General features: G+C 40.8%; 1 protein-coding gene across 4 annotated transcripts in view; it reads right to left on the bottom strand.

Moving 5' to 3' along the window:
* syde2 (synapse defective 1, Rho GTPase, homolog 2 (C. elegans)) overlaps positions 1-23,712 on the bottom strand; it is a 140,101-nt gene that overhangs the window by 90,996 nt on the left and 25,393 nt on the right. For all 4 annotated transcript variants that reach the window (XR_011887961.1, XM_072273280.1, XM_072273281.1 and 1 more), the window contains exons 2-3: positions 14,593-15,297; positions 400-1,493 (exon numbers count right to left, since the gene is read on the bottom strand). Coding sequence is in view for 3 of the 4 variants with exons in the window: in XM_072273280.1 (XP_072129381.1) it covers positions 400-1,493; positions 14,593-15,297 (1,799 nt within the window). In the remaining variant the exon portion in view is untranslated. The remainder of the gene's footprint in view (positions 1-399; positions 1,494-14,592; positions 15,298-23,712) is intronic.

Below are 23,712 nucleotides of genomic sequence, written 5' to 3'. Positions count from 1 at the left end.
TTGGAAGATGCAATCGTCAAAAGCATGAAGGTAGTCCATTATCTGCTCTAGGTGTGTGCTGATTTTGTTCATTTACAGTTAATCAAAAGAACATGGCAGTGTACACTGGACAAATTCCTCCATCAATAACTGTCAGTAACTAAATTTTATAGTATTGTAGTATTGATCATGTTCCAATTTGTTTTCTATTTCATTTAAATACATAACTTGTTACTCAGTTAAACAGCATTTCTTTTTTTTATACGTTTTTAACTATTTCCATGAAACTTCGGCTAATTGGGTCAGCCAATTAATTGGACCAAAATGTACTGGTCCTGATGATGTGTTCCAATTAACCAGAATCCACTGTATAACAAAAGAGAACTTTTTCCAATTAAAATAAAATGACTTAGAGCTTACCTGACAACCTCTTTTCTCAATCTCCACTATACATTTCTGCATCAACAATGGCACCCTCAAGCCCGTGTTTTCTTTCTCAACTATTTTTCGTGCCTCAACACCAAATACCATTGGCTCTCGCTCTGCGTCTAGGCTGTCCAGTGAGTTTTCCCACTGCTCCATCAGGGTGAGCTTCACATAAATGAGCCCTCTGGGCTCGAGCTTCACTGCCAGCTGGTGCATCTTGGATACCCTGAAGAGTGTGGGGAGTACAACGGTGCCATGGCAACAGACTCTGTTCCGCCGAGGCGTTGGCTCCCAGCTGAAGACAACCAACTTGAGATGTTGTGCGTTCTCCAACTCAATATTGAATGTGTGATCCATGTCCAAAAATGTGGTTCTGCAGGTGAGCAAGGCTGTCCTGGCTTTGTTGACAGAATCCACTTGTATAGCACAGAATACTTCTCTGGAATCAATCCTTGGTGGCTTTAAATCCTCGGCACCATAAAAATGAACACTCATTAGTCCAGAAATATATTGAGAACATTTGGGTTGATCCACAAAACTGTAGTGCCTAAAAGCATCAACGTCAATTTCTGCACTGTGTGTTTTATGGGGGCTTGAAGCAACATTCCCCTTTGCTGGTTTACTTTCACAGGAGTGCTTACCCGATTTGGCAACAAGTTCTGGTGAATCCCCGTCACTAAGGTAGCCACCTTTGCTAGCAGACTTGGAGCCCCCCAAATTTTTCTTTTTGCAGTTCTGTGATACAACACTCGTGTCTAGGTGATAACGACTGATAACATTTCTACTAGCAGCATTCGTCAAAATCCCAGGAGATAAAGATCCATAGGTGCCTTTAGAAACTGAATCATTGTAGTTATGGCTGGAAGTCCCTTTAATGCTCAATTTTCTGCTAATTTCTGGAAGTTTTCTCATTTTCATTGAAAGCTTCCTCACAGTCCGAGGAGATTTTATCTTTTCTGGGAATGACCAATTAATTGCAGTCCCCTTTTTGAAAGGCGAAGGGCTGGAAGGTGGTGAAAACTCATTCGTTGTTGCTGCTAATACTTCCACTGCACAAACGGAACCATTGAAAAGATCCATGGTGTGTACTAAAATCAAAATTAACATCATGTTAAGATCTATATAGAAAACTTTGAAGTATGAAAAAATTTAACCAAAGTTTAAGCACATACATAAAATTGCAATTGACAAATTAGAAGACACTGTTTAGTTTATTAACTTCACCATGGATGGTCCCAAGCCTGGCTGCAAAAGAAGGGCTGAGCATGGGCTAGGAACCCCATCCTGTAAAAACCCAGAGCTACAGAAACACCAACAGAAGCTCCAAGGACCTCATCCCTGGGAAAGGAAGCATCTTCGCCTAGAAGATGTATAAAGTGCATCGTGAAAGCCACAGGGCTGATCAACCTTCGGCCCAGGACAGAGGACTTTGGCGAGCTGCTGTCAGTGGCCTATACCCCACTAAGGGTGATGTGCTTAAGAAGCAGCAACTTATTTTATGAAAATGAAACATCAGTTGCCGACAACTGCTGAGCTGTGTATTCCTACTAAAACCCTTAAGCAAGGCTGAGTTAATTATCTTAGCAGTACAGAAATTGGTTTCTGAATAGGCAGTTTGAAGGAAGTTGCATAAAAATATTTTTGACGCCGCTATCTCTTGCTTGTGCTAGCCTTCAGTGGAATGGTAAATTAGGAAAGAATCTATTCATAATTTCACTACTGTTCTCTTCCCATAAAAGGCAGAAGCTTTGAAGCATTTGCACAAAGACTGACCAAATGCGCAAAAGCCAAATTATGCAAAATAAGTAATACTGAGAACAAGAGTTGCAATATCCTTGACTTGGATTGATTATAAGAATGTGTGCTTGCGGCCAATTGATCGTTCTGTGAATCGATTGGTCTCTTACGTGCAGAGGACTCTTTTGGCATAGGCTTTCAAGTGCACGTTTTTCCCATCCCGACATGCCTACAAAGTTGTAGTGTGCAGCGTTACTACCATGACTCAGTAAAATGTTTAATCCTACTATTCCGTTGTAGCTCTTGCTTCACATATACATAACTAACAGTAAATATTTATGTAAAGCTGACCTGGTTTTCCTCTTTGAGGATGGCATGAAGCTTAGACAGGATAATTTAACTGCCAATGTGCACTAACATCAGAAGATGAAAATAATGACTATTAATCAAATCAATCTGCAGCCAGCTTCTATGAATAAAGTACATCAACAGAATAAAATAGCTGTTAGCCATTTGCAAAATGCCTACATAATTTCCATCACTGATTAGTGACAGAGGAATGTCAAAACAGGAACACACATAAAAGTTGCTGGTGAACGCAGCAGGCCAGGCAGCATCTCTAGGAAGAGGTACAGTCGACGTTTCGGGCCGAGACCCTTCGTCTGGAGTCCTGACAAAGGGTCTCGGCCCGAAATGCCGACTGTACCTCTTCCTAGAGATGCTGCCTGGCCTGCTGCGTTCACCAGCAACTTTGATGTGTGTTGCTTGAAATTCCAGCATCTGCAGATTTCCTCGTGTTTGCGTGTCAAAACAGGAACCGGGTACTGAGGCAAGACAAGGCATTGGTCAGACTGCACTTGCAGTATTGTGAGAAGTTTTATGCCCCTTATCCAAGAATGTGTTGGCATTGGAGAGAGTCCAGGAGGTAAAGGAGAATGATTCCAGGAACAGAAGGATTAATGTATGAGGCTTGTTTGATGGCTCTGGGCTTGGATTTCCTGGAGTTTAGAAGAATGAGGGGGAATCTCATGGAAACCTATCGAATATTGTTGTGGGGATGGAACTGGACTCTCTCACGGTGGTGTCTGAAAAGAGGATGCTGTCTAAGTTGCATGCCATCTTGGTCAATGTCTCCCATCCACTACATATGTACTGGGTGGGCACAGGAGTACATTCAGCCAGAGACTCATTCCACCGAGATGCAGCACAGAGCATCATTCCCGCCTGTGGCCATCAAACTTTACAACTCCTCCCTTGGAGGGTCAGACACCCTGAGCCAATAGGCTGGTCCTGGACTTATTTCATAATTTCCTGGCATAATTTACATATTACTAATTAACTATTTATGATTCTATTACTATTTATTATTTATGGTGCAACTATAACGAAAACCAATTTCCCCCAGGATCAATAAAGTATGACTATGACTATTGAAAGGCTTAAACAGTGGACAAGGAGAGGATGTTTCCTATAGCTGGCGAGTCTACAATCAGAGGGCACCACCTCAGAATAGAAGGACATCTATTTGGAATAAAAAGACTAGGAGGAACTTCATTAGCCAGAGGGTGGTGAATCTGTGGAATTCATTGTCACAGATGGCTGTGACGGCCAACTTATTCAGTTTATTTAAAGCAGAGGTTGCTAGGTGTTCGATTAGTAAGGGTGTTAAAGGTTATGGGGAGAAGGCAGAAGAAAAGGGTTGGGAGGAATAATAAATCAGCCATGATGGAATGGCAGAACAGACTCAATGGGCTGAATGGCCCAATTCTGCTCCTACATCTTATGGTCTTATGGGAACTTTTCATATTGCTAATTGTGCTTTTACATTTTAAGCTGAAAATGTGCCAGGATATGTGCAACAAATGCCTGCTCTAACATGTTCCCAACTTGGATAAAACAAAGCAGGCTAGTTTGACTGAAATAAAAGCAGTGAAAGACTCAGTTGTAACTGTATAATACAGAAACTGGCCATTTGGCCCATCGTATGCCTGCCCATCTGCACTAAACCTATTTAAAGAGATTTTATTAGTTATTATTTGTCACATTTACATCAAAATACTGCAACGTGTTATGTCGATATTAACTCAAATTTGCAAGGATTGTATTGGGCAAGTGTTGCCACTCTTCCGGTGCCATCGTAGCAGGCTCACAACTTACTAACCCTAACCTATATTTTTTGCAGTGTGGGATGAACATGCACGGTCACAGAGAGTGATGCAAACTCCTTATGGAGAGGCAGGAATCGACCTGATCAATAATTGCTAGTGCTGTGAAGTAACGTACTAACTAGCACGTTACTGTGCTGAGCAACCTGCATTTCCCTTCCACATCTTGTCTGCTTGAATCTTTAAACTCATCAACATTGAATGATGTATCCAATTCTACCTCTCTGACAGAGTTGCAGATATTAACCACTGAACAAACCATTCCACTCATATCTTGTTAAAACTCCTCACCTCAAACCTTGTTTGTAATACCCTTATCATAGGATAGATCAGGGCTTCCCAGCTGTTTTTATACCGTGGACCAATACCATCACGTAAAAGGCCTGTGGATCTCAGGTTGGGAACCCCTGGAGTAGATGTTCAAGTCTTCCTATCTATGCCACTTGTAATTTTATCCTCCACTGTCAAGGTCACTCCTTAGCTTCCTTCACTCCAGGGAAAAGAAACCCACCCTAGCCAATTTCTCCCCATAACTAAAGTCCACCAGCCTCAGCAACACCACGGTGCATCTCCTCTGCACCCTTTCAATCACATCCTTCATATAGTGTGGTCACCAAAACTGCACACTGGACTCTAGCACAATCTAAAAGTTTTTCTCTACACCTGATTCCCACCAGTTTAGCTGATCAGTTAACTGAACAGTACAAGGTCTAGGCTCCAGCTGCTTGCTTGCTGTGTAGATTCTGGCATTAAACTACATCAAAAAAAAAAGGGGACTTCAGACAATACTACTCGTTGTACTGCAGATCCAGTAACAAAAGGAAGGCTGCTTTCATAGTATTCAGCAACAGGTGGCAGCAGCAGGCACATTAGGGACTTGTAAGGGGCATTTAGATAGGCATATGGATACGAGGAAAATGGAAGGATATATACATTGTGCAGGCAGATTAGTTTAGTTGTCCAGTTGATTACTAACTTAACTGGCTTGACACAACATTGTGGGACAAAGGGCCTGTTCCTGTGCTGTACTGTTCTACATTCTATGTTCTCAACATAAGCCACTTTTATACCAAATAGAATAATCCTTCTTTTAACCTTTTTTTAATGCCACGGACCCCTACCATTAACCGAGGGGTCTGTGGACACCAGGTTGGGAACCTCCGTATTAATGACACGTGAAAGTGAAGGAGAGTAAAGAACGAAACAAGGCAGAATATCATTTCTACATGATAGCAGCTGTTTTTCAGTGCAATTCCTCCTGGAGTTTTTATACCTACATGTAGGAAGACAACAGTAGATTCCTGAACCAGCATACATAACTTCACTCACCAGAGTTACAGAGCAAATGACCATGGACATTGCAGTTAGCATTCCAGCCTCAATATTACTTTGAGCTTTGGTAAGCCTGTTTACTGACTTGTCATGGACACTGCAGAATGCCCAATTTAATACAGATACCTGGAGAAAGTAGAATCTGTTTTGATAGGATTCACATCTCCAACGTAGATTCCACTTTAAAGATAACCCAATGTGATGAACAAATTGAACAAATTTGTTCCAGAGATTTGAAACTGTGCGACTCCTCTACGTGCAGAAAGCTTGAAGACAAACCAGTAGCTCATGGCGCAGATCAGTAACTCCTAAAACTAATTGATCATCTCCTCCTCCCCTCCCCACCCTCATTATAGAACAATGCCAGCCTTTTGGTTCACAGTGTTGTATCGATCTTTACTAAGACCAATCTAACCTTTCTCTCCCACAGCCCCCATTTTTCTATCGTCCATGTGCCTACCTGAGGGTTCCTTAAATGTGCCTAATGTATCTGCCTCCACCATTCTCGGGAGGGCATTCCACACACCCACTACTAAAAATACCTCTGCTATCTCCCCCTATTCTCCCTCCCTCCAAATCTCACTGCACCTAATTTCAGCAATTCTCTATGAGAATTATGGAGGCATCCATCACTCAAGACATGCACTCTTCTCATTGCTACCATCCAGGAGGTAGTACAGGAGCCTGAAGACACGCAAAGTTTCAGGAACAGCTTCTTTCCCTCTGCCAGATTTCTGAATGAAAAATGAATCCATGAAGACTACCTCTTTGCATGATTTATTTAAAAATAAATAATCATTGTAATTTATTATGTATTGGTTGTATTATGTATTGCAATATCCTGCTGCCACAAAACAAATTCCACAACATATGCCAGTGATATTAAAGCTGATGTCCATACCTGCCAGGTGACACAAGTTGTTTGGCAATTAGTTATTTCCACTGGAACCAGATATAATAGGTTCAGATTTTATTGTTTAAATCGTCACACGGAGCCAGTCAGTGAAACATTTCCCACACTTCAGCTGTTTTGAACATTGGCCAAAACATTGCAAAAGCCAAACCAAATCAATTGCTTACAGCCTCTCACACTTGCCGCTAGGACGTCCATCAATTCCAGCAACCAAATACTAATAAAATTATTAAATCATTACCACACAGAGTAACTTAATTTGAAAGCCATCCCAAGCATGTCCCTGAGGTGTTAATGCAGAATAAGATTTGAAAGGATTCTGTTTTCGGGGGGGGGGGGGGGGGTTGAAAAGAAGGAAGAGAAGGAGAAGGAAAATACAAGTTAATCAAAAATTTGCAGATATGTACATCTGAAATGGGATAAGTAATTGGTAATCTTCCACTGATTAATGCAAAATGAATTGTATATCAAAAAATTATGCTTCTGTAGATTTTACACATAAAAGCATCATGAATGAAATATACATGAATATTTCTGTGTAAAACAATTGACCACAAGTCATGGAAAGAATTAGGTCATTTCATCATGGCTGATTTATTTTCCCTCTCAACCCCATTCTCCTGCCTTTATCTCATGAACTGTGACCTTCAGACTAATCGAGAACCCATCAGTCTCCACTTTAAATATACCCAATGACTTGCCTTCCACACCCGTCTGTGGCAATCAACTCCACAGATTTACCATCCTCTGGCTAACGAACTCCCTCCTCTGTTCTAAAGGAATGTCCCTCTATTCTGAGGCTGAGTCCTCTGGTCCTAAACTGCCCCACTATTGGAAACATGCTCCCCATATCCACTACTTAGATTGCATTGGTTATTTAAATGTAAAATTACATAAATTGCAGCAAGAATCTAGTGACCTTTAAGGTCACCCCAAATCACCAAACTAATTCTAAAATCAATTCCAAACGGGGGGGGGGGGGGGGGGGGGTTGTAACAATTACATTAATGCAGTTCATTGACACAATTTTAGCTTAAATACTGTCGTCACATTTGAAAGAATGAAGACAAGGCCAATTTACGAAGTTATGTTATCATTTATTTGATAAAACATTTGCTATTCAAACCTATTTGCCTCGCTAATACACTTGCAAAGCAATCTTAATTTGACTTAAACCTGAGTTTCAGTGGGAAGTAGTCGGAAGCAGGGGTCATAATTCTGTTTTTAGATGGTTTGGATAAGACTAATTCCGAGATGAAATTACTAAATTGGGGGAAATCAGAATCAGATTTTTTTTTTAAAATCACTGATTTATATGTGAAATTTTGTTTTGCAGTAGTAATTATAAGACTTATTACAGCAGTAATTTATTTATTTTGAAATATAGTGTGAAACAGGTCCTACCAGCTCTTTGAAACACATTGCTCAGCACCCCACTGATTTAACGCTAGCCTAATCACAGGGCAATTTAAAATGACCAATTAACCTACCAACCAGTAGGTCTTTAGGCTGTGGGAAGAAATCTGAGCACCTGGAGGAAACCCATTGGCACAGGGAAAGGAATGTATAGACTTGCTTACAGAGGACACCAGAACTGAGACTCCAAGTGCATCGTTATTACAGCTCCAAGCTATAATAATGATGCACTAACTGCTACACTCTGTGGTACCCCACAGGATTTGCAAGAAATGGGAAAAGTGGAGTGGGTGCAACTATTTGGAGGTATCCACATCCCCTCAAAATATCAGTTAGACTCAGGACCAATGTGCTGCTGCAGAGATGAAAGGATGGCAACATTCAAAAACCTTAGATGACAAGGGATAGTTGCAAGTTTAGTCAAAAAGGAAATGAAAGCATATGCAAAGTTTAGGAAGCTGAAATTAGACAAGAACCTTGAGGAATACAAAAACATGAAAGCACTTAAACAATGGATTAGGAAAGCTAAAAATGGGCCATGAAGTGCCTTTGGTAAACTCGATTAAGTCTTAAATGCATCACGGCTCTGCCTGGGACTTCAAGAAACTAGAACATTTTGGACATAGCTCAGCACATCATAGAAACCAACCTCCTTCCATGGATTCTACACTGTCTTGATACAGCAGCCAGCATTATTAAAGACCCCACCCACCCCAAACATTCTTTTTCCCATTGGGCAGGAAATAAAAAAAAAACTCAGAAAGCAAGTACCACAAGGTTCAAGGACAGCCTCTAAATTGAAAGACTTCTTCTATAAGATGAACCTTGGACCACACAATCTACATTGTTATAGCCTTACACCTTATTGTCTGCCTAAACATTCTCTAACTAGAACATTTTATTCAGTATCCTGTTGTACTACCTGACAATAGCGGGTAATGAAATCTGTGTGAACGGCATACAAAACAAGCTTTCGTTGTACCTTGGTACATGTGATAGTTTACTTATTGAGATACAGCATGGAATAGGCCCTTCGAGCCACGCCGTCCAGCAAACGCCCAAGTTAATCCTAACCTAATCACAGCACAATTTACAATGACCAATTAACCTAGCAACCAGTATGTCTTTGGACTGTGGGAGGGACCCAGAGCACCTGGAGGAAACCCATTCGATCACGGGCAGAACATACAAACTCCTTACAAACAGCAGTGGGAAATCAATTCTGATTGCCTGTACTGTAAAGTGTTGTGATAACCACTATGCTATCATGCTGCCCCACTTAGTGATAAACCAACTTACCAAATTTTGAAAGATCCACACAAAGTCCAAATTAACAAATTCTATATTATTTCTGCACTATTTACATACTGAAGTAAATTACTCCAATCAAGTAAAACATTTACAAGCCTTAACAAGAGAAAATCTGTAGATACTGGAAATTCAAGCAGTACACACAAAATGCTGGAGGAACTCAGCAGGCCACGCAGCACCTATGGAAAAAAAGTACATTTTTCCATAGATGCTGCCTGGCCTGGTGAGTTTTTCCGGCTTTGTGTATGTGTGTTGCATTTACAAGCCTTGATCAATTAAGAGATAGAACTAACTAGGAAAGTACTAACTAGTGAAGTGTCCTCTGACAAGCCAATCCAGAATTTCAAAACTATTGTGGTCATAAGCTATTATTCACATTATCAACACCACAGCTTAGTTCCAATAAATTATTGCACAAAATGATAAAGGATTCCCAGATCTAATGAGATATTATGAAAGTTATATTCATCCTGTTAAATTTATAGTTCACTTCACAACTAGAAAACTTAAGAGACCCACATGCATCAAGCTTGCTCCAATAATAAAATCATGCCCAACTATCCTTCTGGCTTTAATTCTAGTTGCTCTACAACTCTGGACTCTCTTCCAGCCCAAAAGCTTCTTAACCTTAGACTTCCTGATTCATCGTTCACAAGTCAATGGGACAGAGATTTCCAAAGGATCACAACAAAGTTCAAATTTGCCCTCATCTCAAACTTAACCTTGAACCAGTGGAGATAACTTCACTCAGTCCATCACTGAACTGTTCCCACAACCTATGGACTCACCAAGGATTTTTCACCTCATGTTCTCAATATTTATTGCTTATTTATTATTTTTGTTTTGCTTATATTGTTGTATTTTGCACATTGGTTGTCTGTCCGCTCTGTTGGGTGCAGTCTTTCATTGATTCTATAATGTTTTTTCTATGTACTGTGATTGCCCACAAGAAGATGAATCTTAGGGTTGTACATAGTGGCATATGTATTTCATAATAAATTTATTGAGAACTTATATGGTGAATTTTTGCAACAATGTCCCACTCCCATTCTAGACTGCTGACAAGTACCACCTCCACCACATCTGCTGTGACAAGGTTCCTCAAACTTGTTTCAATAAACTCACTTCTGATTAATTCAATCTCTATAAACTAAAGCCCATTTTGCTCACAAAAACTCCTCCATTCCAGGATGCCTCCAAATAAATAATGGATGGGGAACACTCAGGTTGGAGGAACAACACCTTACATTCCATCTGGGTAGCCTCCAACATGATGGTATGAACATTGACTTCTCAAACTTCTGCTAATGCCCCACCTCCTCCTCATACCCCATCCGTTATTTATTTATATACACTTTCTTTCTCTCTCTTTTTCCTCCCTCTGTCCTTCTCATTATACCCCTTGCCCATCCTCTGGGCTTCCTCCCTCCCCCTTTCTTTCTCCCTAGGCCTCTAGTCCCATGATCCTCATATTCCTTTTGCCAATCAACTGTCCAGCTCTTGGCTCCATCCCTCCCCCTCCTGTCTTCTCCCATCATTTCTGATCTCCCCCTCCCACTTTCAAATCTCTTACTAGCTCTTCCTCCAGTTAGTCCTGACAAAGGGCCCAAAATGTCAACTGTACCTCTTCCTAGAGATGCTGCCTGGCTTGTTGCATTCACCAGCAACTTTTATATGTGTGGCTCCATTCGAGGAATTAACCTAGTGGACCTTCATTAACATGGCCTTCAAGATTGTCTTTTCTTCTGGATGGTCTTTAGTTTAAAAAAAAATTAAGAGGAAAAAGTACAGATACTAAAAAAATGCCAAATATGTTCACCAGGTCAGGTGGCATCAATGGAGGTGCTATTTCAGCTCTAATGCCTTGCCCCCTTGACAGCATGGGTTTCCTCATTTCCTCCCACATTCCAAAAGACATACAGGTTGCAGTTGGTGAGTTGTGGGACTGTGTTGGTCATTGATACAAACATTTCATTGTATGTTTCAGTGTACATGTGACAAATAAAGCTAACCATTAGTAAAGCTAATCTTTAACAGATTGTAGAATTACTTCAGAGTAAATTTCCAATTAGGTCTTGGCTGGGAGTTAGTACAGGAGAAGAACTCTCCATAAGAACTGAAAGACTAAATTAGCCAAGGCAGTAAGTTGTTAGAAACTTTCCTGTATCAGCTGCTGGGAGCCTTTAACGGTAATACATTTATAACTAGCACATTTCAGAAACTAAGTCAGCTGTACTTTGAAATTGTGGTAGGCCAGAATAAGACATAGGAGCAGAATTAGGCCATTCAGCCCATCAAGTCTGCTCAGCTATTCCATCGTGGCTGATTTTCCCTCAAAACTACTCTCCTGTCTTTGCACCATCATCTTTGACATCCTGACTAATCAAGATCCTATCAATGTCCACATTAAATATGCCCAATCACTTGGCCACCACAGCATGAGCAGCAATAAATTTCACTAGACTAATTTTTATTCCAAATGGACGTCCCTCTATTCTGAGACTGTGCCCTCTGGTACTTTAGGCCTTTCAATGAGATCCCCCCCTCATTCTTCCATACTCTAGTGAGTATTGGCCCAGAACCATCAAATGCAGATGAAATATTCAGTCATGTGGTACCAATTCTACAAGAACACTTAAATAAACAACAGCATTAATAATTTGAGACACTTAACTGAAAATCATTTTAGTCAGAAACAATCTTCTATTTTCCCCAACCCCACATACATTTCCCAAGTTTAAATGGATACTTCAATGCCCACTGGAGTGTGTGTAATGTGATCAGTGCTCCTCTCCAGCAGAGAAATTAAAAGCCTCAATCTCCCAAATGGCTGGTATTTTACATTCCCGGTTTCTAGAGTGGAGGCCAGATGGAATTTAAAAAATGCCTAGCTCCCTTTTTGACTTTAGCTCAAAAATCATTTCCATATGAGAGTCAAGTTCTCAGCTTTGACTTTAGGAGGATGCACCTTGCTATCCCATTTCAATGTCTGTCACCCAGCAAACGCCCCAGTTCATCTTCCAACCAACGATAGCAAACATGGAAGTAAGCCATCTTCCAAGGAAGGGTCACTGTACAGGATCGAAATAAGTTGCAAGTTGTAAATTCAGCCAGCACCATTATGGGCACTAACTTCCCCGTATTGTGGACATCTTCAAAAGCCAATGCCTTAAAAAACAAGACAGCATCCACAAGTACCCCATCAACCACGACATGCCCTCTTGTCATTGCCACCATTAAGGAGGTGGTACTTGAGACTGAAGACACACATTCAATGCTTCAGGAACAACTTCTTCTCCACTGCCATCAGATTTCTGAATGGACATTGAACCCAGGTACACTGCCAGTTTTTTTTTTTGCACCTTTTTGCACTACTTAATCATATACATTTAATTCTTATTGTAATTTATAGTTTTTTATTACGTACTTCAATATACTGCTGCCACAAACAAATTTCATGATATATGCCAGTGATATGAAACCTGGGTTTGATACTAAAGAGCAACACACACAAAATTCTGAAGGGACTCAGCAGGTCAGGCAGCATCTATGGAAGCGAATAAATATCAACATTTTGGGCTGAGACCCTTCATCAGGTCTGGAAAGGAAGGTGGCAGAAGCCAGAATACGGTGGTGGGGTGAGGGGAAGGGGTATAAACTGGCAAGTGATAGGTGAGACTAGGTGAGGGGGAAAGTGATTTACATGGCAAAATATGCAATAACATGTAGAGAATTTGCTAACATTTCAAAACTACAGTCAGTTTCAAGTAATGAACATTGTCTATCTCCACACAAGAGATCATGCTGCAGTTCTTTGGCAATGTCTGGAATTAATTTTCATGGAATTAGCACATAAAACATTTCAGCTCTGTAAAGGCCCTTCGGCCCATGATGTTGTGCCAACTGTTTACAAAGTACAAAGTTAATTTATTATCAAAGTACATATATGTCACCATGTACAACCCTGAGGTTCATTTTCTTGCATACAGTAAATACAAGATCAGAATAAAATCAATGGAAGACCACACCCAACAAGACTGACAAACAACCGATGTGCAAAAAAATCGTGCAACTACAAAAATAAACAAACAAGCAATAAATATCAAGAACACGAGATGAGGCTTTGCAAGTGAGTCCATAGGTTGTGGGAACAGTTTAATGATGGGGCAAGTCAAGTTATTCCCTCTGGTTCAAGAGTCTGATGGTTGAGGGGTAATAACTGTTGCTGAATTTGGCGGTGTAGGTCCTGCGGCTCTTATACCTCCAACCTGATGGCAGTAGTGAGTAAACATGGCGCGGATCCTTAACCTACTTTAAGAAAAAGATCCCTCATTGATGCATACTGGAGCATTCATTTCCACATGGATGAGGATAATTTTGAGCAAAATTTATTACCTGATATTACATAGAACAGGCCCTTCATCCCATGTGCTGACCTTTGAACCTACTCTAAGATCAATCTAATCCTTCCCTCTCAGAGCTTCGCATTTTTACATCATCCATGTGCCAAGTTTCTTAAAAGTCCCTCATGTATCGGCAGATGATATTAATACAAGAAATACACAATTCTGAATGTTCAATGCATTTGGACAGGTACTTAGCAAGGAAAACTAAGAACAGGAATGCAGACTTACTCCAGGTAAATGGGATGGGCATCACAGCCCGCATGGGCAAAGTTGCTGCAAAAGCCCGTTTCCAGTCTATGGCAACAGTGCTGTAAAACACCACTGGCCAATTCTAAGGAGCGACACAATGTAGAACATAGAACACAACCTATTGTATCTGCCTCTACCACCACCCCTGGTAACATATTCCACATACCCATCACTGAATAAAACCTACCTCTGATATGCCCCAAAAGCTTTCTTCTAATTACCTTAAAATTACACCACCTCATATTAGTCATTTCTGCCCTGGAAAAAAGGTTTCTGGTTATCCACTCTATGGCTCTTGTACACCTCTGTCAAGTCAACTCTCACCATCATTCACTCTAAAGAGAAAAGCCCTAGCTTGCTCTACCAATCCACATAAAACATGCTCTCTAGCCCAGGCAGCATCCTGGTTAATCTCCTCTGCACCCCTTCTCAAGCTTCCACATCCTTCCATCTAACCAGAACTGAATACATTATTCCAAGTGTGGTCTAACCAGGGTTTTATAGAGCTGCAATATTACCTCACAGCTTTTGAACTCAATCCCTCATCTAATGAAGGCCAACACACCATACACCTTAAGTTCTGTACTCCACTTTTTGGACACCAAAGTTTCAATCTTTTATGAACCAAGGTGTCCAATATACTATGAAAATAGCTTACCTGCAGATGGCAGTTTGTGCACACAGCTCTCATCCATATTTGTCCCACTGTTAGACTTGCACACACACATCTGCCTACGCAGCTGCCCACATTCGGTGGAATTTGTAGAACTCGTAGAATTCACACAGTTTGCCCGATTCACATCAGTCACTGAAGCTACCTGGATTTCCTTCACACTTTCAGAGCAATTTACAGGAATTCCCAAGGTTACTTGTCCTTTAACCAAATCACTGACAGGCAATTTGGGCGATTTGATCTGCATGCCTTCTGAATTTTCAGTTTTAGCCAGACAGCTCCCAGGAAGGGACTGTGTTTGTGGTATATCAACGTCTTCATCCTCTGGGATGGGATTATACCATATCTCCCCCTCGTCATCTGCATCATTTTCTTCACCATGATCCAAAATAATCTCTGTAGCAATTCTGTGGTTATTTTGTTGGTCAGTCTCTTGAGGTAAAATTGCAGGCTGTTGTTTGTTTTCCGGCGAAGGGCTTGGACCAGTGATGTGGTTTGTTAACTCTAATGATACAGGGGAATTGGTCTCCTCATTCAAATAAGGGTTCAGAGAACTTTGCTGTAGCCAGTTTCTTTTTTTGGACACTGTGATGTTGTTTATGTGTGGCTTGTATTCATTGATCTTGTTAGCTTCAGAGGTTTTCAATTCTCTCCTTATTTTTGAAGAGGCGTGTACATTTTCAATGAAATCTGTAACCAGAAGTGAAAATTGGGCTCAGTAAACTAAAGTTTTCACTACTATGCTAAGAGTCAAAGAAAAAATGGCAGATTCAAACAAAGGACTGTCACACAACTCCCAATGCTTGCAATTCATAAACTTAACTGCGTACTGTATGGATTTAGATTGTCAAAAGCCACAGGTTACAACCATGAACAGAAGAAGCACATCAAATTATTAAACCATTTATTAATTCAATTTTTGCATACTTATGGAAGCTCAAATTCCACGAATTGATCTACTACCTACATGGCATTATTTTTTTACAATTTTGGGAGTTGCTACTACAACCCATTTTAGTTACAACCAAATTGGGGGAAAAAAATCTAAGAGAAAACATTTCTTGAAACATTTTGGTCAACATCAATAGTGGCCTACATTTAAACAACTCAAACTTATTTTCAACTACAAAACTTTCAAATGATGGCAAAGCATTCAAATAGGCCATTTGACCCATCGGGTCCGCTCTATCAGGCTGATTTATTATTCCTCTCAACCCCATTCTCCTGCCTTCTCCCTGTAACTTTTGATGCCCCTAAATCAAGAACCTACTAACTTCCACCATAAATATACCCAATGACTGGCCTCCACAGCCATCTGTGGTGATGAATTCCACAGATTCACCAGTCTCGGGCTAAAGAAATTACTGATCTTTGTTCTAAATGTCCTATTCTGTGGCTGTGGCCTGTCCCAGAGCTCCACACTACAGGAAACATCCACCCCATGTCCAATCTATCTTGGCCTTTCAATATTCAATAGGCTTCTATGAGTTCAGCACATACTAGATGGGCCAAAGGGCCTGCTTCTGTGCTATAGTGCTCTATGACTCAAAGGAATTCTGGGTCACCATGTCCTGTGTATAAACAGAATCAAATCTGGTCAAAAAATCTGTTTACTTCCATCCTTGCCTGCATGGCTGACAATAGCACATAATATTCCCTTCTAGGCAAATACTTTCAGAGGAATGCAATGGTCACAGAACACAAGTAGTGCAACACTCTGGTATATTACTACTCTTCAGGCAGTACAAATCTTATCAAGCATGTTGCTGCTTGCACGACATTCCAGCTGAACGCAGATAACTGATTCTTTACTAATGCTGATATTATCAGGTAAATTTTAACCAAACATACACTCAGTTCTGAAATTAACCCACAATTGAACCATTCTGACTGGAAATTACTTAACATGCATACTAGCTCATTAGCAGGTGGCATACTTTTCATTTACATACCTGTTCGCACAAGTTGATACACTATCAGTGATCAATGCTCTCATTGGTTCCAATCAGCCTAGTCCACATGCAGTAAAATGCAGAATAGATAACAGATTCCTATACAACAGCCACAGCAGCATAGCGGTTAGCACGACAGCTCAGGGCATTGGAGTTCAATTCGACAGATGCTGTAACAAAGTTTGTATGCCCTCACTGTGATCACCTGGGTTTCCTCCTACAGTCCAAAGACTTATTGATTAATTGGTCATTGTAAATTGTCCTGTGATTAAGCTAGAGTTAAATCAGTGGGGTGTTGGGTGACAGGGCTTGGTGGGAAGGAAAGGCCTGTTCCAAGTTGTATATCTAATAATAAAACAAAAATTCTCATCCCACTACATTTCCCCCGCATTTAGTTAACTATTTAGCATCTATTTACCAGTGAACACTCTGCTTTTAAGTAGCAAAATACAAAACAAGTCTAACGAATTTCTAACAATTATAGACATCTCCATTAATACTCATTTCCTGTAGGCCAACAATTAGGAATAGAATCTCAGGACAGGTGGAAAACCAAGAAATCCCATGTATTAATGAGGACCACAAACCCTTATACATCAAATTGCAAAAGATCGGAAATAATTTAAAACTACTATCAAGGTGGTGGTACAGGAGTCTGAAAACAACGTTTCAGGAACAACTTCTTCCCCTCCACCATCAGACTTTTCATAGAACCATGAACACTACCTCATTTTGTGCACTTTGTACTATGAATTTAATTGATATATTTTATCATATTTCTTCTTGTAACATTTTCTTTTATCAATTGCTCTGTACTGCTACCAGGCAACATATTTCAGAACACTGTATGCCATTGATATTAAACCTGATTCTGATATCACCGAAAGTTGTCGTTTCTCGGCAACGGCAACTGCACAGTATAATAGATATCTATAACTTATAATATATAAATAAATTAAATTAGTGCAAGAGTAAAAAATGAAAATGAATTAATATCCTTCTGTTTATTGAGAACTGGAACATTCAATTCACCTTTCATAGTTATGAATAACCTTAGATGCATCAATATTAGTTTATCACATGTACCAAGACAATGAAAAGTTTTAGCTTGCATGCCACAAGTTCAAAATAGTAAAAAGAAAACAATGTAGGATTACAGTTAGAGAAAGTGCATTGCAGATGGACAGGAAGTTCAGGGGCAGGATAAAATTGATATGGGGCTGTACTTGCTCTAATTTAGAAGAATGAGTAGGATCACATTGAAACCTATCGCATATTGAAAGGCATATAGAGCAGACATAGAGAGGATATTTACGATAGTTGGGAGTCTGAGACCAGAGAGCACAGCCTCAGAATACAAGGACATTCTTTTAGAACAGAGGTGAGGAGCAATTTCTTTAGCCAGGGGGTGGCAAATCTGTGGAATTTATTGCCACCGATGGCTGTGAAGGACAGTCACTGGGTATATTTAAAGTGTATTTTGATAGGTTCTTGATTAGTCACTGTCAAAAATTACAGGGAATAGGGTTAAGAGAGATAATAAATCAATGATGATGAAATGGCAGAGCAAATTCGTCAGGCCAAATGGTCTAATTATGCTCCTGTTTTATGATCTTATATGAACTTCATCCTTTTGCATGAAAAGTTCATTCTAGTGGAATAAGAGTAAGATAGAAGCTGTCCTTGAGTCTTGTGGTACACACACTCAAACTTTTGTATCTTCAGTCTGATGGGAAAGATCAAGAGGGAATGACTGGGGTGGGCAAGATCTTTGATGATGTTGGTATTTAGAGAAGTTGACAGAGTTAATAGAAGGAAAGTTGGATTCTATGAATTACATCCCTGTGCAATTTCTTGCTGCATTGACTATAGAAGCTGCCTAACCAAGCTTGGTGACCCGTTCCCATCCAGGGGGTCAGTGTGGACATGGTGGAGGATTACAAATACCTGGGGATATGAATTGACAATAAACTGGACTGGTCAAAGAACACTGAGGCTGTCTACAAGAAGGGTCAGAGCCGTCTCTATTTCCTGAGGAGACTGAGGTCCTTTAACATCTGCCGGACGATGCTGAGATGTTCTACGAGTCTGTGGTGGCCAGTGCTATCATGTTTGCTGTTGTGTGCTGGGGCAGCAGGCTGAGGGTAGCAGACACCAACAGAATCAACAAACTCATTCGTAAGGCCAGTGATGTTGTGGGGATGGAACTGGACTCTCTGGCGGTGGTGTCTGAAAAGAGGATGCTGTCCAAGTTGCATGCCATCTTGGACAATGTCTCCCATCCACTACATAATGTACTGGTTGGGCACAGGAGTACACTCAGCCAGAGACTCATTCCACCGAGATGCAGCACAGAGCGTCATAGGAAGTCATTCCTGCCTGTGGCTATTTAAATTACAACTCCTCCCTTGGAGGGTCAGACACCGAGCCAATAGGCTGGTCCTGGACTTATTTCCTGGCATAATTTACATATTACTATTTAAGGTTTTATTACTATTTAATTATTTATGGTGCAACTGTAATGAAAACCAATTTCCCCCGGGATCAATAAAGTATGACTATATATTCAGATAAGATGCTTTTTATGATGCATCTCAAAAGTAAAATCAGAGTCACTGGGAACATACCAAATTGTCTTTGCTTTCTGGAGAGAGACATGCTGGAGCTTTCTTGGTCTTGGGGGCCATGGAGTTGCACAAAGATCAAGTATTTGTGATATTTACAAGTAGATAAAAATCACCAGGGCTGGAAAAATAGTATTCCAAGCAATTTTTTAAAAAGCAGATAAGCATTTTTCAATCCTGTGATGAAAAGCGCCATGCTAGAGATTTAGACATAGAAAATAAAACACTAGCACAGTACAGGCCATTCTGCCCATGATAGTGTGATGACCTTTCAATCTACTGTAAGATCAATCTAACCCTTCCCTCCTATATGGTACTATGTTTCTATCATCCATGTACCTATCTAACAGTTTCTTAGAGTTGTGATGGAGGGAAAATTAAAACTGAACTGCAAGATTGCTAACTTCATTTGACAAGTACAAGACAAAGCATTCAAGGAAGACAACTATAACAAAAGATACATTGAGACAAGTCAGCAGACAAACGTGTAGCTGATGAGTTGTTGCAGAGGCAGGGTTTCTGATTTGTGGATCATTGGGATCTCTTCTGGGGAAGATGTGACTTGTACAAAAGGGACAGGTTACATCTGAACTAGAGAGAAACCACTGTTCTTGTGGGCAGGTTTGTTACAGCTGTTGAGAGGTCTAAACTAAAGTTCAAAGTAAATTATTAAAGTACATATTTGTCATCATATACTATCCTGCGAGCAAGAAAATTAATCCAAGATGGTGCTGGTGATACATGGTGCTGCTTTGTAGGCAGCTCACAAAACATGAGCTGTAGATGTAGCCTATATGGATTTCAGCAAGGCATTTAACAAAGTACCCCATGCAAGGCTTATTGAGAAGGTGAGGCAGCATGGGAATCCAAAGGAACATTGCTTTGTGGATTCAGAGTGGTTGTAGATGGGTCATATTCTGCATGGAAGTCGGTCACCAGTGGTGTGCCTCAGGGATCTGTTCCGGGACCCCTACTCTACATGATTTTTATAAATGGCCTGGATGAGGAAGTGGAGGGATGAGTTAGTAAATTTACTGATGACACACAGGTGTGGGGGTGTTGTGGATAGTGTGGAAGGGCTGTCAGAGGTTACAGCAGGACATTGATAGGATGCAAAACTGGGCTGAGAAGTCGCAGATGGAGTTCAACCCAGGTAAGTGTGAGGTGGTTCATTCTGGTAGGTCGAATATGATGACAGAATATAGCATTAATGGTAAAACTCTTGGCAGTGTAGAGTATCAGAGGGATCTTGGGGTCCGAGTCCATAGGACACTCAAAGCAACTGCGCAGATTGACTCTGTGGTTAAGAAAGCATACGGTACATTGGCCTTTATCAATCATGGGATTGAGTTTAGGAGCCGAGAGGTAATGTTGCAGCTATATAGGACCCTGGTCAGACCCCACTTGGAGTACTGTACTCCATTCTGGTTACCTCACAACAGGAAGGATGTGGAAACCACAGAAAGAGTGCAGAGGAGATTTACAAGGATGTTGTCTGGATTGTGGAGTATGCCTCATGAGAATAGGTTGAATGAACTCGGCCTTTCCTCCTTGGAGCAACAGAGGATGAGAGGTGACCTGATCGAGGTATATAAGATGATGAGAGGCACTGATCGTGTGGATTGCCAGAGGCTTTTTCCCAGGGCTGAACTGGCTAGCACAAGAGGGTACAGTTTAAGGTGCTTGGAAGTAGGTATGGAGGAGATGTCAGGGGTAAGTAGTTGTTGTTGTTGTTGGCTTTTTTTTAAAAAAAATATACACAGAGAGTGGAGAGTGTGTGGAAGGGGCTGCCAGCGACGGCGTGGAGGTGGATACAATAGGGTCTTAGACAGCTACATGCAGCTCAGAAAAAGAGGGGGCTATGGGTAACCCTAGATAATTTCTAAGGTAAGGACATGTTCAGCACAGCTTTGTGGGCCAAAGGGTCTGTATTGTACTGTATTTTCTATGTTCTATATTCACTTTCACTTCAATGCTGGAGGCTGTAATCTCCCTTTAAAGAAGGTTGGTAGGATGATGGGAACCATAGGGTTAGGTCAGAGGATGGAGGAATGGGTGTAAAGGTAGATGCAGAGAGTCTAAGGATAGGCAGTGGGTGATATGAAATGTGCTTACTTTAATGCAAGTATTAAGAACAAGAGTGACGGACTCATGACATTATGACCATTACTGAAACTTGGCTGTGCAAGGGCAGGATTAGGTGTTTGATGTCCCAGGACTTAGATGAGATAAAAGAAGGGGAGGAGTGTCATTGGTAATCAGGGAAGATATCAGAACTGCAGAAAGGAAAAATGTCCAGGAGAGAAGTCAGAAAGGGAGCAATCACTATGGGGAGTATTAAGCACCAATAGTACCTGGAACACTGAGAAAAGAGTGGGAGGAAGATTTTGGCAAGATGCAAAAACATGGCTGTTGTCATGTATGACTACAACTTCCCTAATATTGATTAGTACCTTTTTAGTACAAAAGTTTAAATGGAGCAAAGAGTATGTAGTGTGTATAGGATGGATTCCGAATACAGCTTGTGAACAGGCTAACTAGAAGAGGCTATACAGGATCTAATCAGATGACAGACCTCAGAAGGCAAGCATTTCAGAGATAGAAGCTGCCTGACCTGCTGAGTTTCTCCAGCATTTAATGTGTTGCTCTGGATTTCCAACATCTGCAGAATCACCTGTTTATGAACAGTTTATTCCCCTTCATATATCTTGCCTGAATTACTGAGTTTCTCCATCATTTTGTGTGTGTTTCAGAAATAGTAACAATTCCCTGACACTTATATAGCCATGGACAAGGATAGGAGCAGATGATATGCAAAATTATTTAACTGGTGGAGGGATAATTATGATGGAAACAGGCAGAAACTTGGAAGTGTAAATTGGGAACAGACACAACAGAAATGTGGATGTTAAGGGGCCATTTGCATGACGTTCTAGATTAGTTTGTCCCACTTAGATAGGGAAAGGATGGTAGGGTGAACAAGGATGGTATTCTCAAGAAAAGTGGAACATTTAGTCAAATGAAAGGATATTTAAGATTTAGAAAGCAAAAATCAGACAGGGTTCTTGAAAGCTAAAAGCTAGTCAGGAAGCAGCTTAAGAAGTGACTTGGGAGAAATGAGAAGAACAGAGACACGGCTGTAGTGAGTGTAGAGATAAAGGGGAAGTTTGCCTGAGGGAGACCAGGTTAAGGGAGGTCATAAATGAATACTTTGCTTCAGTGTTCACCAGTGAGATGGACTTTGACAAGTGTAACATCAGTGCATGTGCTGGAGATGTAGAGGTCAAGAAAGATGCCGTGTTGGAGTGTCTGAAAAGCACGATAGCTATGTTCCTCGGGCCAGTCAGGATATACCCCAGGTTACTACAGGAAACAAGAGAAGATATTACTGGCGCCTTGACATTCTTTTGTGTCTTTACTGGCCATAGTAGTCCTAGAGGATAAGAGGATGGCAAATATTTCTCTGTTTAAGGTAGGTAATAGGAATAATCATAGAAATTATAGACTAGTTAGTATGTCTTACAACAATGATGGACAAACAAATGGAGATGATTCTTAGGCAAGGCATTACAAGCATTTGGAGAAGCACAGGCTGATTAAGGGTAGTGAACATGGCTTTGTGAGGGACAGGTCATGCCTCATGGACCTGATTAATGTTTTTAAAAATGATGACAAAACAAACTGATGAAGGTAGAGCAGTGGATGTGGTATATATGAATGGCGTTTGACAAGGTTGCCCAAGGCTCATCTAGAAAGTCATGAGGCACAAGATCCATAGAAATTAGGCTGCAGAGATTTGGAAGTGGCTTGCCCACGGAAGGCAGAGAGTGATGGTAGATGGAGGGTATTCTACCTAGAGGTCTGACTTGTGATATTCCAAAGGGATATCCGTTTGCAGTTTTTATAATGAGGAAGTGGAAGGGAGGGATAGCACGTTTACAGACGACATGAACGCTTGGTGTGAATAGTGTAGAAGTTGGCATAGGTTACAATAGCATATTGACATGGTGCAGAGAAGCGGCAGATAGAGTTCAATCTGGAAGAGTGTAAAGTGAAAATTGATCTTGAAGAAAGAGTACAGAGTTAATAGCTGGATTCTTAGCAGTCAGGAGGAACAGAGATTTGGGATTTATATCCATAGACTCCATAAAGTTGCTGCACAATTTGATAGATGATTAAGGTATGTGGTATGTTGGCTTTCATTAATTCAGGGATTGGGCAATGTTGCAACTCTAAAAACTTTGGTTAGACTACACTTGGGAGTATTGTGTTCTGTATGGTCACCTCAAAAGGAAGGATTGAGAGGCTTTGGAAAGAGTGCAGAAGAGATTTACCTGAATGCTGCCTTGACTAGAGAACATGTTCTGGGGAAGCTTAGTGAGTTAGGGATCTTCTTTGGCACAAAGGTGAATAGAGACAACTTGAGAGAGCTGTACAAGATCAGAGCCAGTAGACAGTCAAATACTTCCCCAGGGCAGAAATACCAGAGGACATCCTTTTAAGGTAACTGGAGGAATGTTTATGGGAGA

The sequence above is a fragment of the Mobula birostris genome, chromosome 12 (genome assembly GCF_030028105.1).
Source record: "Mobula birostris isolate sMobBir1 chromosome 12, sMobBir1.hap1, whole genome shotgun sequence".
NCBI lineage: Eukaryota > Metazoa > Chordata > Chondrichthyes > Myliobatiformes > Myliobatidae > Mobula > Mobula birostris.
This window is presented reverse-complemented; position numbering and strand designations above follow the sequence as displayed.